We start from the raw sequence: 16,022 nt of genomic DNA, 5'->3' as shown, positions 1-16,022 counted from the left end.
TTTCTTTATTTTTTAGATTACTTTATCAATTTTCATCTCATATTATCAATTACACATTAATGAAATCTCTACAAGATACTCAACTTGTATATTTGTTTTGAACATACTCACAACTTTTGTCAGTACTTACATTACAATTTTTTATACTCATATTTTTCTTTCATAACCAATAATTAAGAAGATAACCAAGTATATACAAATATTTAAATATTCTTATCCTAACCTATTTGTAATCTCCAATCCTTATAAATAACTCTTTCTTTATTTTTTTCCCCTCCCTTAATGAATTTATTTATCACTAAATTTAATTATCTCATTATTTTCTTTCTATCTCTATTATCTATTAACCACTATTTCTCAAAAACTTATCAATTCCTTTAATTTAATTTTTATTATTTTTACAATATAATAATTTATACCTTCCCAGTGGCGTAGCTAGAAATTTTCCTTAGAGGGGGTCCATACATATAAAATCAGGGTGCATCAATAATATGTTATTATAATTTAGTATATTATTCTCAATGACTTTACAATAATACTATCCAGAATAATTACAATAGTAATATAATATCCTTCCACAAACATCAAAACCAGAAAAATATATCGATATAAAATCACTTTTAAGTCTTTTGAACGTATAATCTAAAAAAAAATTTTGCTCTGGGAGGGGTCCAAACCCGAAAACCACCCCCGTAGCTACGCCACTGTACCTTCCTTTCCCCCCCTTTTTTAATCTTATTTTTTAATTACCTTACAATTAATTAACCTTAATCTTAATAGTTATTTTTTAACTTTTAGAATATCATAATAGGCTTGATAAGTCCCCCAAAAATTTTTTTTGATGATAGTCCAACCTTATCAATTCCTTTAATTTAATTTTTATTATTTTTATAATATAATAATTTATACCTACTTTACCCCCCCCCCTTTTTTTAATCTTATTTTTTAATTACCTTACAATAAATTAACCTTAATCTTAATAACATTACATTCATCATGTTATTTTTTATTTAGTTTTTACGATTATTGATATTTTTATTTATAAAATTTAATTTAAATATGATTTAATAATAAGATAGGTTTCATGGATATAATTCGAAACCTCCCATTTCGTAATTACGAAAACCCCCAGTTAAAATCTCACAATTTTTTCGAATATTTTCTAATATATTTTTAAAAACTTCATAATAATGATTTCATAATTTAAAATGTTTAAAAGAATATACTTTGGTGTGGAGGTATTTCCTTTAAATTACCCACCAACACCTCATAGTATGGGAAACTGCTTATAGGTAAACTAGTAAGATTTATATCACTTTCTTTAATAATTTTAAACCTCTAATACTTAGAAGGGATTTGAATTTAAAAAGTATTTCAGATTTAGCCTTATTTATATAGAGTAAGGTCTTTTAAAGAATTCAGCTCTATATATTATATTGATGCTAAAATATTTTTTAGATGGTCCGCTGATAGTGACATAATCTAAATATATATTTATGATTAAATTAAAAAGAGTTTTTAAAGAATTAATAAATATGTATTCCTAAACTAAAAATGAGAGAACCAAAAGAGTCACCTTGTATACTTTACCTGGAATAAATTATATGTATCCCAAATTTGAGAGGTTCTACATTTATATGTCTGTTAAATTTTACATTTATCAATCTTTGATAAAAAAACTTATTTAGATAGATAAAAAGTATTTTAAAAAATAGCCTCAAGGCTATGGCGTCTGATGGAGTATTTTCGATATGAGAGCTTAAAGAGGCTATTTCGCAATCCTCGTTAGTGTCAAAGCCCATATGATAAATCTGGAAAATTTTTGAAAGGTTTGATCCGCTCATAATTATCTTTGCTATTAGTCTCCTAAAATATGAACCTACTGCAATTAGCCAATCAGTATCAGGCTTCGATAGTGCAATTAATCTTACACCGAAATAGAAATTGATGAACTTGCCTAGATAAATCTTTGTTGATATGAATTTACACTAATGGTTAAACAAATATATAATATGTCATGCCAGGAATTTTATAAATATCTCAATAACGACGGTACACATTTAGTTCTATTATTTAAATCTCAAATAAAATATAATTAGGTTTAGCAATCCCGCCATAAAATTTATTATCAATTTTTAACTGTAAAGATGACCACATCTGCAGAATAATTTTGTGAATCTTTGTTAAGATTCTTCTGATTGCAACTGCACATTTACAGTGTAGTAGATTTCCTACATGTGAAATAATACCTAAATATACCCCTGCGCCCTGCCATTCATTATTGGAAAAAATTTTCAAAATGTTAGGACAGCTTTTATAATTTTTATTTAAGAGATATTTTTTTAAAGGTTTATAAAATTTTAAAATTCTATCGATGGCGGCTATTAGGAACATATCGCAACCAACATTGTGCTGACTCAATTCTGTAAATACACTCTGTTTTTACCAAATTCACCGAGGCATTATCAGATCAGAAATCTAACATGCAATTTATTGATAATCAATCTGCTAGCTATGTCTTTGGATTTTTCACTATTTGAGGGAAAAAATGCAATAGTTTTATTGAAACGACCTTAATTTTGTTGAAATAGCGGAGGATCAAGAGAAATATTTTAATATTTCCTTATTAGATGCATCTGTTAGAATTGCATATGTATGCCCATCTTTCAAAACGTCAAGAATTGACCTCCTGGATTTAGGTCCTAAAACATTGATGATAGCCTTGCTTATTTTTGTTCTACAACTATAGTTTTCATTTATTATGGGTAAAAGATTCTACCAACATTGTGATGATAAGTATCTCTGTGAATGTTGTACTACAAGATAAGTGATTACAATTGCCGCACCTGTAATTGCATCTGTATTATTCAATGACATTAATACTATAGACTGCCTATTAATATATTTGAAGTGGCAAAAATTGAAGTGGCTGGTGGCCATTTTGTGTTTGTATCTTTTACGAAAGAACCATATGATAATTTCATAAATTTCAGATATATTTTTATTATGTTTATATTTATAATGTATATATATATTCTAATTAAACACCAATTTATTATTTACCTTATATATTATAGTATATATGAATCAAATAAAGGTCACTCTGCTGAATATGAAGAAAAGAAAGTTAGATGTGATATCTGTTTGCATTCCCTAATTTAATTCCGCAAACGACAATAATTATACATTAATAAAAATTAAGAATTATGGTGGATTGATAATACCATCCCAAAGCGTGTCAAATTTATGCAAAATAACAGAGAGCTCATTCAGGGCCTTTGAAAAAGTAGATGAAATAAGCAAAAGACATGCTGTTAAAAAAATAGAATGTCTAATATTGTCAAAAATATTAGGCACAAATATCCTTAGTGACCTGCAAGATCATATGTTTGATCAAGAGGCAGGGTTAAGTCATTATCAAATTATAATAAGACTTATAATAAAAAGGTATATATAATATTTACTTGATTTTAATAAAAATTTATTTTCAGATACCTGCACATAAGAATGCATCATTTTGGTAATAAAGTAAATCAAAAATTACAATTAAATATCAGGCAAAAACTAAACAAGGTTGTACTTTTTCAAGGGCAATAAACCAAGTAATATAAAAATATGTTATTTAACTTAAATATTTATAGGTGAAGAACAAATTATCTGAAAATTTCTAATGACTTTATTAGTTATAATAAATTAATTTTATTAGACATAAATATAACATATATATATTATTTGTATTTATTATTGATTTATAAGATTAATATTTTCTTTTCGCGATATTAATTATAATAATACAATTATTTTATTTGATGTAAATATAACATAATATATATTATTTGTATTTTTCATGATATATATTTACATTATTGATTTTTATACTTTAATGAATTAAATTTAAATAAAGAAATATATTTAGAAATGGATAGTTTATATTTATAAAGGAATAACATAATTATAAGCAAAAATAAAACATAAAAGACATAAATTATAAAAATACAAAAGAAATCTAGAATTGATTTCTATAAAAAAAATATTCATGTATATTTGAATTAATCTGGCTTCTAAGAAATCTGCATGTTATAATTTATTATTCATTATTTTGTTACTTTTAGAAGATGCTTTGGAAAATTAAAAATTTATATTTGAATTAATCTGGCTTCTAAGAAACCTGCATGTTATAATTTATTATTCATTATTTTGTTACTTTTAGAAGATGCTTTGGAAAATTAAAAATTGATGGTATTGCTCCCACTCTTAATTGAACATGATTTGTAACAGATGAAATAAATGAATCTGGTGTAAAATGCTTTGAACATAATTTACTATATTTTGTTACATTGAAGTTCTCTCTCTTCACAGCATGGGTCCACTTTTGTAATAATATTTTATCTTTCATAGGAAATCTGCCATAAATAATTTTTACAATAGAACAATTAATTTGAGATATACTTATGAAAGGAAATTTTGCTTCCTCAGCAATATACTACCATTTTAAATCTTTTAGTAATTAAAAAATATTAAATTGAATTCTTATAAAAGATATTTATTATTAAATAATAAATTGCAAATGTTAATAAAGAGCAGAAATATTTCAAGTAAAATATTCAGTAGTGAACTTTATTTGATTCATATATACTATAATATATAAGGTAAATAATAAATTGGTGTTTAATTAGAATATATATATTATAAATATAAACATAATAAAAATATACCTGAAATTTATGAAATTATCATATGCTTCTTTCGTAAAAGATACAAACACAAAATGGCCACCAGTCACTTCAATTTTTGCCACTTCAAATTTGATTTTAGCATTACGATCGGCAGTCTATAGTATTAATGTCATTGGTATTATTTCTTATTTTTGGAGTCCTTCTCCTTTTTATGCATTTAAACGTGATACGTGATAAATAAGTGCCTATCCCTATAATGTTATATACACAAGAAGTCAGCATTGGGCGGGTTTTTGGACCAAAAGCCCGCCAAGCCCACCCATAGTTTTAAAAAATATATACCCGCCCACCCCGCCCATTTGTCTAAATTCCTTACCTGCCAGCCCGTCCGCCCATTAGTCTAAAAGTTTTTACCCACCCGCCCATTATTTATAAAAAAATTTTAACCCAAGCCCGCTTATAAAATTTAATTATGGTCATTCTTTTATTTTTTTAAGCATCTAATAAAAATATTTCAGCATTACACCTCTACAAAAAGTTTATAATTTAGGAAATTAATATAAGTATAAAAATAATCAATGTAAATTATGGAAAATTTATTTGATCAAATTGAATATTTATGAAAAAAAAAATAAATATAAAATAAATATTATATGTAATTATAATGCAAAAATAATAATGAATCGACATTTTATGGATTCTAACACGTTCTTCTTTGTTTTAAAAATCTTCCAGCAATGCTAATCCCGCGTTCGGAAGAAGCACTAGAAAAGTTTTATTATATTCCCATAAAAGGAAATTTTTAATAGACAAAAATGTTTATTTACTCTAAGAAAAAAGTTTTGTTGTTGTGTTTATTACATAATATAGTTAAGTAAATGTTCTTCACTTAAAAAAACGATTGGTACAATAAAAAAAGAAATATTGTTATAGATCATTTAAACAATTATTTTTTTTAGTTTGTTTTTGAACAAAAATTTTAAATTTCCTTAACCTGCCCGCCCATTGTTTAAATTTCTTAACCTGCCCGCCCAGCCCGCCCATAGTTTAAATTTTTTAACTCGCCTATCTACCTGCTCATTCTTAAAAATTTTTTTACTCGCCCATACGCCCGCTCACTTAGATGGCCGTGCGTGGGAGGGCGGGCCGAAACCCCGCTCAATGCAGACCTCATATACACACACGGTAGATTTCCAATCGGTCGTTTTGCGGGACATTCGCATAAAATATATTTTTAATTGTAAAATTAAATTTTTTTTTTATAAAATTTTATCTTGTTTACATTCTTTTAATTTAAAAAAGATCGATAGCCCTCCAACTACTAGAAATATGCATCTAATATTGACCCATCTACCGGTTTTACATTATTTTAATGTTTGTTTAATTTCAACAATATTTTATTTATATTTTTGCCTGATTTCTTTATTTGTCTAAAACATGATGAATTTATTATTAAAGATAAGCAAAGAAAATAATGACGATCAAACAAACGCCTTACCCGTTCTAGAGTTACTGGTAGACAAAATAATAAAGAAATACGCTTGAAATAAACTCATCTGGAGGTTTATTTTATTTTTTTTATCTTATGTTTTATATCTATGTTTATTTTATTTTCACCTAGTTCTCCAAATTATACTATCACCACTACCACAATCCCTATGCCTCCGCATATTTTTTAACAAATATAAACATTTAATTCTGTACTATCATTCACTTCACTAGGAGTTAATATAAATATTACTTTATCCGATTCTCTGAGAAACTTTCATGAACATTTAGAGGAATGTTCAAACTTGAATGTACAGTACGGCCAATTTTATCAACTTTATTAATGGAAAAATATGCAGTAGTTCTGTCGTGGTCTTTAAAACAATACTTACGACCGTTTTATGGTTGAGTTAACATTGTCGTTCAGAAGGGGATACCAATGCTGACATTGACAGAAATATCGTTTTGCGTGTTCAAACTTAAATGTACAGTACGGCCAATTTCATCAACTTTATTAATGGAAATATATGCAGTAGTTCTGTCGTGGCCTTTATAACAATACTTACGACCGTTTTATGGTTGAGTTAACATTGTCGTTCATGATTCTATTTTAGATGTATATACCAATGCTGACATTGACAGAAATATCGTTTTGCGTTCTTCTTTTACCAGTATCCCAAGGCATAGGCATAGCATCTTTATCAGGACGTAATGTGTTTTGTACACTGCTTTGTTAATCCATCATCACTTTCATCTACAACCCTAAATGATATATAATTATATATTAATTATTTCCTCTCCAGATGACCGCCCAGATTTATTTTGTCGCTTTTTCCATCAAAAATTAAAATTCAACAAGGATTTGCTCTTAAATTTATCAAATACATAATAAATAATCCTCATTATTTTTTAAAAAAATTATCCTAAATTTATATGTCAATAAAAAAAAATATCTTAAAAAATATAAAAATAATTTGCATATAAGTTTCATTAGTGTTTAATGGCATTTTTGTAATTTAAATAGACAGCATTTTTTTTTGCTTAACAAAAAAAAATATATATCCCTTATCAAATTCTTTGACAAATAATTTCAGAAATGCAAGACACATTAAATTTATCTGAAAAACAACAATAACCCTATATAATAAACAACATATTTTTTAGATATAATTTTAATTGATCATATTACAAAAAAAGTATAAGAGTCGGTTATTTTTATTTTATTTGTCATGATTCTCTAATAAGTGGTTGCCCAGGCCTTCTTATTCCCTTAATATGTTTTTTTCCATATTAGACTAATTGGTAAATCAGATATTTCCCGTTCATGTGATGATATTAAAAATTTAACTATCTCCGAAGCGGGAAAAAATTTTCAAAATTATAATGGGTAGGACTGGGCTTGGAACCTCAAAATTAATATTAGCTTGCACCTGACTTGGGAATATCTTTTACAAATTATCAAGGGTTGAGCTGGGCTTGATAAACTTTTTTAAATTATAAGATTTGGATGCTTCCTAATATTGTGAGCTTGAACCTGGTATGACATCTATCGTAAAAAATAAATAAAAATCACATTCCCCGTCATTTTTGACGGGCTTTCTACTAGTATATGATTATTTTTCAATATTATTATTTTAATCGAATAATCTCGATTTAATCAAATAATAGATAAAAAATTATCCGACGAATAATATACTTTCCTTATTTGAATTCGATTCGAATAATTGTGATATTCGTATTCGTAAAATATGAATCGAATCGAATATCGAATAAGAAATAATTCGTTTTAGGTATATGTATAAAACATGGGTCATTAAGCCCCTCAACCTAAATATATTATTTATTTTTTTTGTTTAATCTCTCTTCTTTTAATTATATATTTTTGAATATAGATATTGAAGTTCTGCAAAAGTAGGCCGCGCGCGTTATTTAGAAAAAACCGAGTTTGGCTGGGTCAAACCTAATTAAAAAAATTCGAACGTGTGCTGTCGGACCTAGGATATTTTTTTAAATATATAAAAATTTATCAATTTTATGTTGAATTTTTTATGCAAAATAAAAATATTTAATTATATTTATAGAAACTAGACGCCATTGGCATATATCTTTTATTAATTTCTATATTTAAATAAATTCGGGCCGGTTGGGGCCGTAAAATTATTTAAAAAATTTTTTAGATTTGGGCCGGGCCGGCAAAATTTTTGAAAAAAAATATCGGGAAAATTAGGTCCAATGCAGATCACTAATAGAAATAGTATATTAATTATAATTTAATATTATTTTAATAAATAGTTATATTATTGATATTAAAAAGTGAAAATAGTTATTATATGCCCAGACGATTTTTTAAAATTTTATATTTATATATTATTTATTTTCTCCCTCCCCTGCCCTGCCTTGATGAAGGAAACAAATATTAATTACTTTTATTTTACTTTTTCTTTATTATTATTTTGTTTCATATTTTTTTTAAAAATCGCAAAGATTAAAAGAAACATCACAATATTTTTCGTTGTTATAAATAAAAACTTAAAATAAAAACAAAACCAATCCCTTATTTGTTTTAATATAAAAATAAATTCAAAATTTATTATTAAAAATAGATTTTTTTTAATCAGGCCTGGGTAGGATTTTTTTAAAATATATTTTAATGAACAAAAATAAATAATATAGAATAAATTGTAGAATGTGGAATCCGTGAAGATTAGGAATAGTAATAATTAAGTTCTTTATTTTCAACTAAGATCAAAAAAACAAAAGGTAAAAGTAATCATGATCATATAAGTATATATATACAAAATTAACATCAATTTAATATTTAATAAAAATCATTGTATAACTTTTCAAAACATCAATTTAATATTAAATATAATATAATATATCGTTTTAAGCCTTAAGTCTTCTATAATACAAAATCCATTAATAAACATTGTTACTTTTAACATATTATATTTATTTTAATATTAAAATATTAAAAAAAATGGAAAAGATTAGTTTTAATTGTATTTTAAAAAAAAGTTTGATTTTGTAGACTTTGAATTAAATCTTTCTTGATATTATCAGGCCTTTCTATATGAATAATAGCATTCTTTCAAATTTAAAAATATAAATTCTCAAACCATAGTTAACTATTTTTTTTAATATTTTCATCCTTGAGTAGATAATAATATATGGTCGATTCAAAATAAACTTTATTTGAGAATTTTGCGACCCAAAACTTGACTGACTTAGCCAATTAACAACACTACCAGCATTTATATCATAATGTAAATTTATTAATTTTTTCTTCTAATTTATTTATAAATTTAAGATATTTTTAATATAAATTGAGTTTTTAAGTCTTTTATACTAATACTTATTATATCTATAATGACTTAATTAACATAAGAATAATTATATAAATTCCCTAATATTTATAAAAAAAATTACTAAAGATTGTAAAAATGCAACCAGAATTGCATTCATGATAATGAACTTACCATCAAGCGATATGGATACCCTATATAATTATGAAACAAAAAATTATACTTACAACTGTACATATCTGATATATTATATAATAGACTAATTTACTACATTTTATAATTATTGTTTTTGTTTATTACTTAAGTTTAACTTTTGCAAAATTTTACCATTAATATTTTACCTGTATTCCGAAGCAGGGGCGGACTGGCGACGCTACGGCCTCGTGGGCATTTTTTTATAGCGGCCTCATTTATATGGGGGCTTCGCCCCCTTCCCTTATATGGCTTCTTCGATTTACATGATTTTTATTACTTCTTATTTTTGAAAATAAGTTCAAAAGATTTACATTTTTAGTAAATAAAAGAATAGTATTTATAATTTATTTTTAAAAAATGCACATCTAAAATCATATTCACTACCAATATAAAATAATATTCATTGCACATATATATTTTTTTATATTAGATTTATAACGATATTGCACTATGAAATCAAATCATACATCACATGTTAAATATAAAAAAATACATACTTAATATATCAAATCTATTAATTTTACACATATAATTATTGCAGTTATACAATATTACAGCGTATAAAATTGCTGCACTTATAAAATCAGGCACCGATCATATTGTGAATAGATATTAATAATATTCAAATAAAAGAATTAAGGAAATATATAATTTTTACGTTAATAAATCTCTCATTAATTTTGAACCTTTACGCAAATATACAGGAATATCTTCTAGTTCAATCTGCGCCAATGGTTCTCATTCAACTGACATCATTAAAAACGCTTCTAATTTTTTTTGGTCAATATTAGATCTCAGCTTATTTTTATAATTTTTAATTTACTAAATGTTTTCTCGCAATTAATTTGCGTAAATGACAAAGTTAAAATGTATTCATATGCCAATAAATTAGTGTCACTTGTATGCATATTACATCTTTTAAAAATTTCATACGCGCATATTAAACATTTGTTACACTTATTATCACACTCTGAATTATTATGATATTGTAATATTCCTTCTTCTTCATTTGACTCCTCACTTGTTCATACGATCATCTTCCGTTTCATTTATTCTGCTACCATATCTTTGAATACACTGGCAAATGAACATTATTCGTTACGTAATTTAACACGCAATATATATATCTTTACTATTTATTTCTTCAAGATAGAAATCCTGAAATCATACTTCCCAACCTCATAGGATTTTCCACACATTTTAAGAGGAAATTAAAAATTATTCTATCTGCTGAATATCCTCAGCAATATAAGATTTGCAATCTAAATTTTAAATAGTTAAAAATTTTAAAAGGGGGTATATCATTAAATTATTTTTCTGGCATCCCCTTCCTTTAGAAACTGACATAATTTCCTTCTTTTTTCTTTTTTTTCTCTTTAGCTTTCACCTTTTCTGGTGGTAAGCTCCTTCAACATCTCTCTCCACTTTATGTTATTCATACAATCTCTTTTATCTAATTTATACTTCTTTATATTGGCTCTAACTTTATGGCCCCATTGAAGTTTTGGCCTTCCTCTTTTACGTTTGCTCATCACTTCCAAGCTCTCAACCTTATTTCCTATGTAGTTCATAGGCCTTCTCATTGTGTGCCCATACCGCTTAAGTCTGTTTACCATTAACTTAGTCTACCTTTAAACTACTTAGTATTCTTGTACTGCTCACTTTATCCTTTCTTGTTACCCCAGCAATCATCCTCAGCATTCTCATCTCCATAGTTTGTAGACTTCTCTCGTCTGATTCCTTGGTTGGCCATGTTTCCGAACTATATAGAATAGTTGGTTGTATTATGGAACTGTAAATTTTTCCCTTTAATTTGTGTGGGATTCTTTTGTCAAATAGCACTTTTAACCACCCTTGATTAATTTTACTCTTTATCTCTTTTTGCCGTTTGTTTGTATAGTGGAGCCCAAATATTTGCAGCTTTCAATTGCCGATATCTGCCATTCATTTATATCAATACTCTCTGTTTCATCTCCTCCTATCACCATATATTCCGTCATTTCTCTATTTACTTTTAGTCCGTGCTTTTTTTAGGATATGTATCCAATTCACTAACCTTTCTTTCATTTCATCCTTAGATTCGGCAAGTATCACAATATCATCTGCAAATATCATATTCCACGGGACTGTTTGAGGTATAGATTGTGCTAATACATCTATTACTGTAATGAAGAGAAGTGGGCTGAGAACCGATCCTTGATGAATTCCTTCGGCTATTGTGAAGCCTGCTGAAGTACCTGTTGTGCTACGGACCATTGTTGTATGGCCCATATACATATCCTGTATTATTCTTATATATTTTTCGCGAACCTTTTGTGGCGTAGCGCCCACCAGATAAGTTCTCTGGGATTCTATCGAAGGCCTTTTCTAGATCGAGAAATTTTTTGCAGCTTTCTCAACTTATTTTGGCCAGATGAATTATTCTGTTACACCCAAGCATCCATCCTTTAATCTGATTCACCGACCTGGATTTTATTTGATTTCAATGAATTAAGAACAAGAAATGTTGCCTATATTATTTCTACAATAAATCAATGTATAAAAATGTAATATAATTAATTAATCAAAACTTAGCTTTCACTCCACTCAGACGGAAGCGTTTTTACTTCATTTGAAAAAAAAGCAAAGAAAAAACGAGGTAATGATGTATAGCGTCAAGCGACGTTACTGGTATTTTATGCATTAAATTATAGTAAACGACATGACAATTGTCAAGGAATGTGATATTCAAATCATAGAGATATCATTAAAAATAAATAAATGATAATAGTTAATAATGTGAACCAAATAATATATTTTTTTTTCTAACCGGCCTCTTTTTTGATATTTTCCTCTGATCGGCCTCAAAAATCGACATTTCTCGCGGCCTCGTGGGCAAAATGCCTACCTGGTCTTATGGCCAGTCCGCCCCTGTTCCGAAGCATGCTAAAGTACCGTATTTTCAATGGTAAACCATACTATTACAAAAAGGTCAATTGAAGCTCTACGAATAATAACAAAAAACAGCTTAAGACAGAGAATTATATTTATATGCTCTGTATATGAAAATTGTATGATTTTCCAATTTCCCATTTTAATTTGCATCTGTATTATGCCCTTTTCTAACCAATCAAATTGTTTAAGGATTTATGTTTCGATTATTTGCACATAATGCTAATAAAAATATTAAAATTCTCAAAATTATGTTTTCTTTTTTAAGGATAGCATTTGATTCATATGACGACCTTACCCATTAATGATAAAGATTTAAATTATTATACTTATCCCGATGATGAAGATATATTGGAGTCTGCAGTGAACGAAGTTGAGGAAATTTCTAATAATAATACTCGGCCTTTTAATGAAAATATGAGAAACGGGTCATTTCATATTCATATGGATAACACTTTTAATAAAGGTATAAACATTAAATAATTGACCATAATTATTTTTTGCCTACCTTATAAATTACTATAGTTAGGCTACTTTTTCTACTAATCATTGGGCAAAATCAAATATTTTATTGACATAGTTTTCTTAAATTATTTTAACTAATTAATAAACCTGTATAATTATTATAATATCTTTAAAAAATAGGATATTAGGTAACAATTAATTTTTTATATTGTAATTAAGATTTTATAAGCAAATATGATGATTTTCAAACCATTGATTGGCAAAGGGATCTTGCAAGAGACAGGAAAAGAAGAAGAGCTATACGATCTAAGAATGGTGATAATTATAACCTTTATAATCAGTATTCAAAAAATGACAAGATCAAATCTTCAAGTTTAAGAAATATTATATCAACCATACTCATAACCCATGATGCCTGGTCCGGATGGCTTTGCTTATTTTTTGTGGGATTAACTGCTGGTTTTAATTATATTTATTTGTTTATTTTATTATAAATTAATAAATTAGCAAACAACTATTTATGTGGTTTTATTAGAAATCCTCCTAAATTATTCTTATTAAAGACTTTTTTATTGTGCAGTACATGTTAGGAGGGCTTCCCAATCAACTCATCACTATAGTCCCCATAAAAATTCCACAGATTTATTAAAACCAAATTATTATTGAATTTCTTATTTACTAATATTATTTGAGTTTTGTAAATTGGTTATTAATAAAGAGTTTTAGCCTGATTTTTTTTTGCAAGAACCTCTTATGGCCAGTTTGTCACAAATCAATTTATGTTAATACCATTTATATTTTATATATTTAAATTAGGGCTATGTTGATATAAGCTTTATTAAAAAATAATGGATTGGGCTAATATTTTCAAAAAAAACTGATGTCATATAATAACTGTTTTTCATTATTTTATGATTGCATATATAATTTTTATTTTATTAATTTCCTAATAATAATAAATGAATAAAAGCCATTAAAATTTCATTTATTTGCGTTGTTTAAAAAATTAAGTAATTTTATAAGAAAGAGTAAGCTAAAAACGTGAGATTTTTTTTTATTGTTTATTATTCGCAACAAGAACACATTTAAAAAATAGTTAATGAATCATATTCACCCAAAAACATTTCCCATATTTTAAATAATGATTAATTTTGGGGGAATGGAACAAAACTACACTTAAGTATTTAATAAGTTAATGTATGAAATATCATCTTGGCCATGAGAAACTAAAAATTTAAGTTTATCTTCTTTTTTTGCCCAGAGCTTAAAGTTAATTATTTTTTCTTACATATAAGATAATGATTTTTTTATTATATCGATTCAGAAATAGTTGGTAAATGAATATCAATCTAAATATTTAGTATCTGTTATCCTATCCATTTTGTGAATATCAGATTGGATCAACAAAAAACTTTTGGATTGGCACAACCCTAATTTAAATGTTGTTGTCAAATATAAAAAAAACTTAGATTTATCAAAATAAAAAAAAATTTAAGAATGAATTATTAAATTAAAATACTTAATTATAATAAGAAACTATTTAATTTATCTTACCTTTTAAAACTATTCAAAATTTTTTTTATTTAAAACAATTATTATTAATTTACAAACATTTTAATGTTTATTACATTTTAAAATAACATGCCATGCATGTAATCTAAGGTTTATTCGCTGGTTTCATAGACATAGGATCGAGTTGGTTAACAGACCTAAAAACTGGCCTTTGCAGAGATGCATTTTGGTTCAACCGAGAACAATGCTGTTGGTCCGCTAATGATACCACTTTTGATGAAGAAGGATGTACACAGGTTTTTTTTAGTAATGTTTTTTAATGATTAATTTTTTATTTTGAATTTTAATCTTCACATTTTTCAGTACACTTTAATAATATCATTATTTAAAGATAGATGATTATAATGTACCATTCATTACATCTTAGTTTAACAGTATATCTTTACATGTTACAGCTATGATTATCTATCATTTGTACATGTTTGTTATGAATAATTATCTTTTGATAAAATTGACATTAACATAAAACAGTGTGTATTACTCTATATTTAGTTTATTTATTCCAAAGTTTATGAAAAACAAAAATTAAATTCTTTTTTCCTCCATTTTAATTATTACTTAAATATTTGAATGTAGTGGTAATAAACCTATCTAAGGAGTTTCATCGTCCCAAATTGGAGCTAGTTCAAAATTACTCATTTTTGTTTTATAGGAAATAAAGCGAATACTGGAAACATCTTTTAAAAAATTTTATATTTTCTTCATCTATATTTTTATCTAGGATTAATTTTTTTATAAGGAACCTTGATTATAGCATATATAAAATCCATCAGTAAGGGCTACTAAATGATATATGATTTTTGCATTTTGACTAAATATTTATCGAGATAAGATTATTAAAACCAAGATCGCAACTGTATTGAACTTTGAGAGCTAAAACTCTGGATTCTAGTTAGAGCTGTCAAATTTTGATGGAACCACTTAATAATTATTAGGTTTTTTATTCGTTCTCAAGATGATAGTCAAAATCTCGTTCGGTCGATTTGTCACGAGCCGTCAATCTCAGAAACCGATCTAACATAGGGGAGATGGGCCATATATGGCCATGTTTTTGCTTTTTTCAAAAAAAAGGCATTAAGATTTGGTTTTAATTTAACAATATATCAATGTGTAGCCCTATTCTTAATCTACCAAATAAAATTTGAATCAAAGCTCTATAATAGTTTATGAGCTAGATGAGGTTATGTAAAAATTATTTTTCTGGCCAATAAAATATTGTATGTATTAACTGGCCATATACTATGTGTTAAATGGTCATTATATATTAAGTATTTATTTATAAATATGAAATATTACAATAGGAAATACTTGTAAATGGCCTATGTTAATATTTCTCCATTGTATAAAAAATTAATTAAACCAATTTAATTAGTATACGTTTCAATTTATC

At 26.3% G+C, this 16,022-nt stretch overlaps 1 protein-coding gene and 2 long non-coding RNA genes across 3 annotated transcripts in view; 2 read left to right on the top strand and 1 right to left on the bottom strand.

Moving 5' to 3' along the window:
- The first annotated feature begins 3,058 nt into the window (after window positions 1-3,058).
- Window positions 3,059-3,777, top strand: LOC135928897 (uncharacterized). Its single transcript, XR_010572400.1, has 3 exons — window positions 3,059-3,447; window positions 3,492-3,602; window positions 3,642-3,777. It is a non-coding gene; the product is annotated as an uncharacterized LOC135928897 (long non-coding RNA).
- A 280-nt stretch (window positions 3,778-4,057) lies between these two features.
- On the bottom strand, window positions 4,058-4,809 carry LOC135928924 (uncharacterized). The gene is made up of 3 exons (XR_010572413.1): window positions 4,716-4,809; window positions 4,205-4,403; window positions 4,058-4,159 (listed from the first exon to the last, which is right to left on the bottom strand). It is a non-coding gene; the product is annotated as an uncharacterized LOC135928924 (long non-coding RNA).
- Window positions 4,810-12,880: 8,071 nt separating this feature from the next.
- The window catches only part of LOC135928647 (H(+)/Cl(-) exchange transporter 5-like), a 30,419-nt gene continuing 27,277 nt past the window's right edge, over window positions 12,881-16,022 (top strand). The window contains exons 1-3 of the mRNA XM_065465102.1: window positions 12,881-13,061; window positions 13,280-13,519; window positions 14,723-14,868. Coding sequence (XP_065321174.1) covers window positions 12,881-13,061; window positions 13,280-13,519; window positions 14,723-14,868 — 567 coding nt within the window. The remainder of the gene's footprint in view (window positions 13,062-13,279; window positions 13,520-14,722; window positions 14,869-16,022) is intronic.

The sequence above is a fragment of the Gordionus sp. m RMFG-2023 genome, chromosome 4, assembly GCF_954871325.1.
Source record: "Gordionus sp. m RMFG-2023 chromosome 4, tfGorSpeb1-WG-v2, whole genome shotgun sequence".
NCBI lineage: Eukaryota > Metazoa > Nematomorpha > Gordioida > Chordodea > Parachordodidae > Gordionus > Gordionus sp. m RMFG-2023.
The sequence above is the reverse complement of the archived record's forward strand: the minus strand, read 5'-3'. Positions and strand labels throughout refer to the sequence as shown.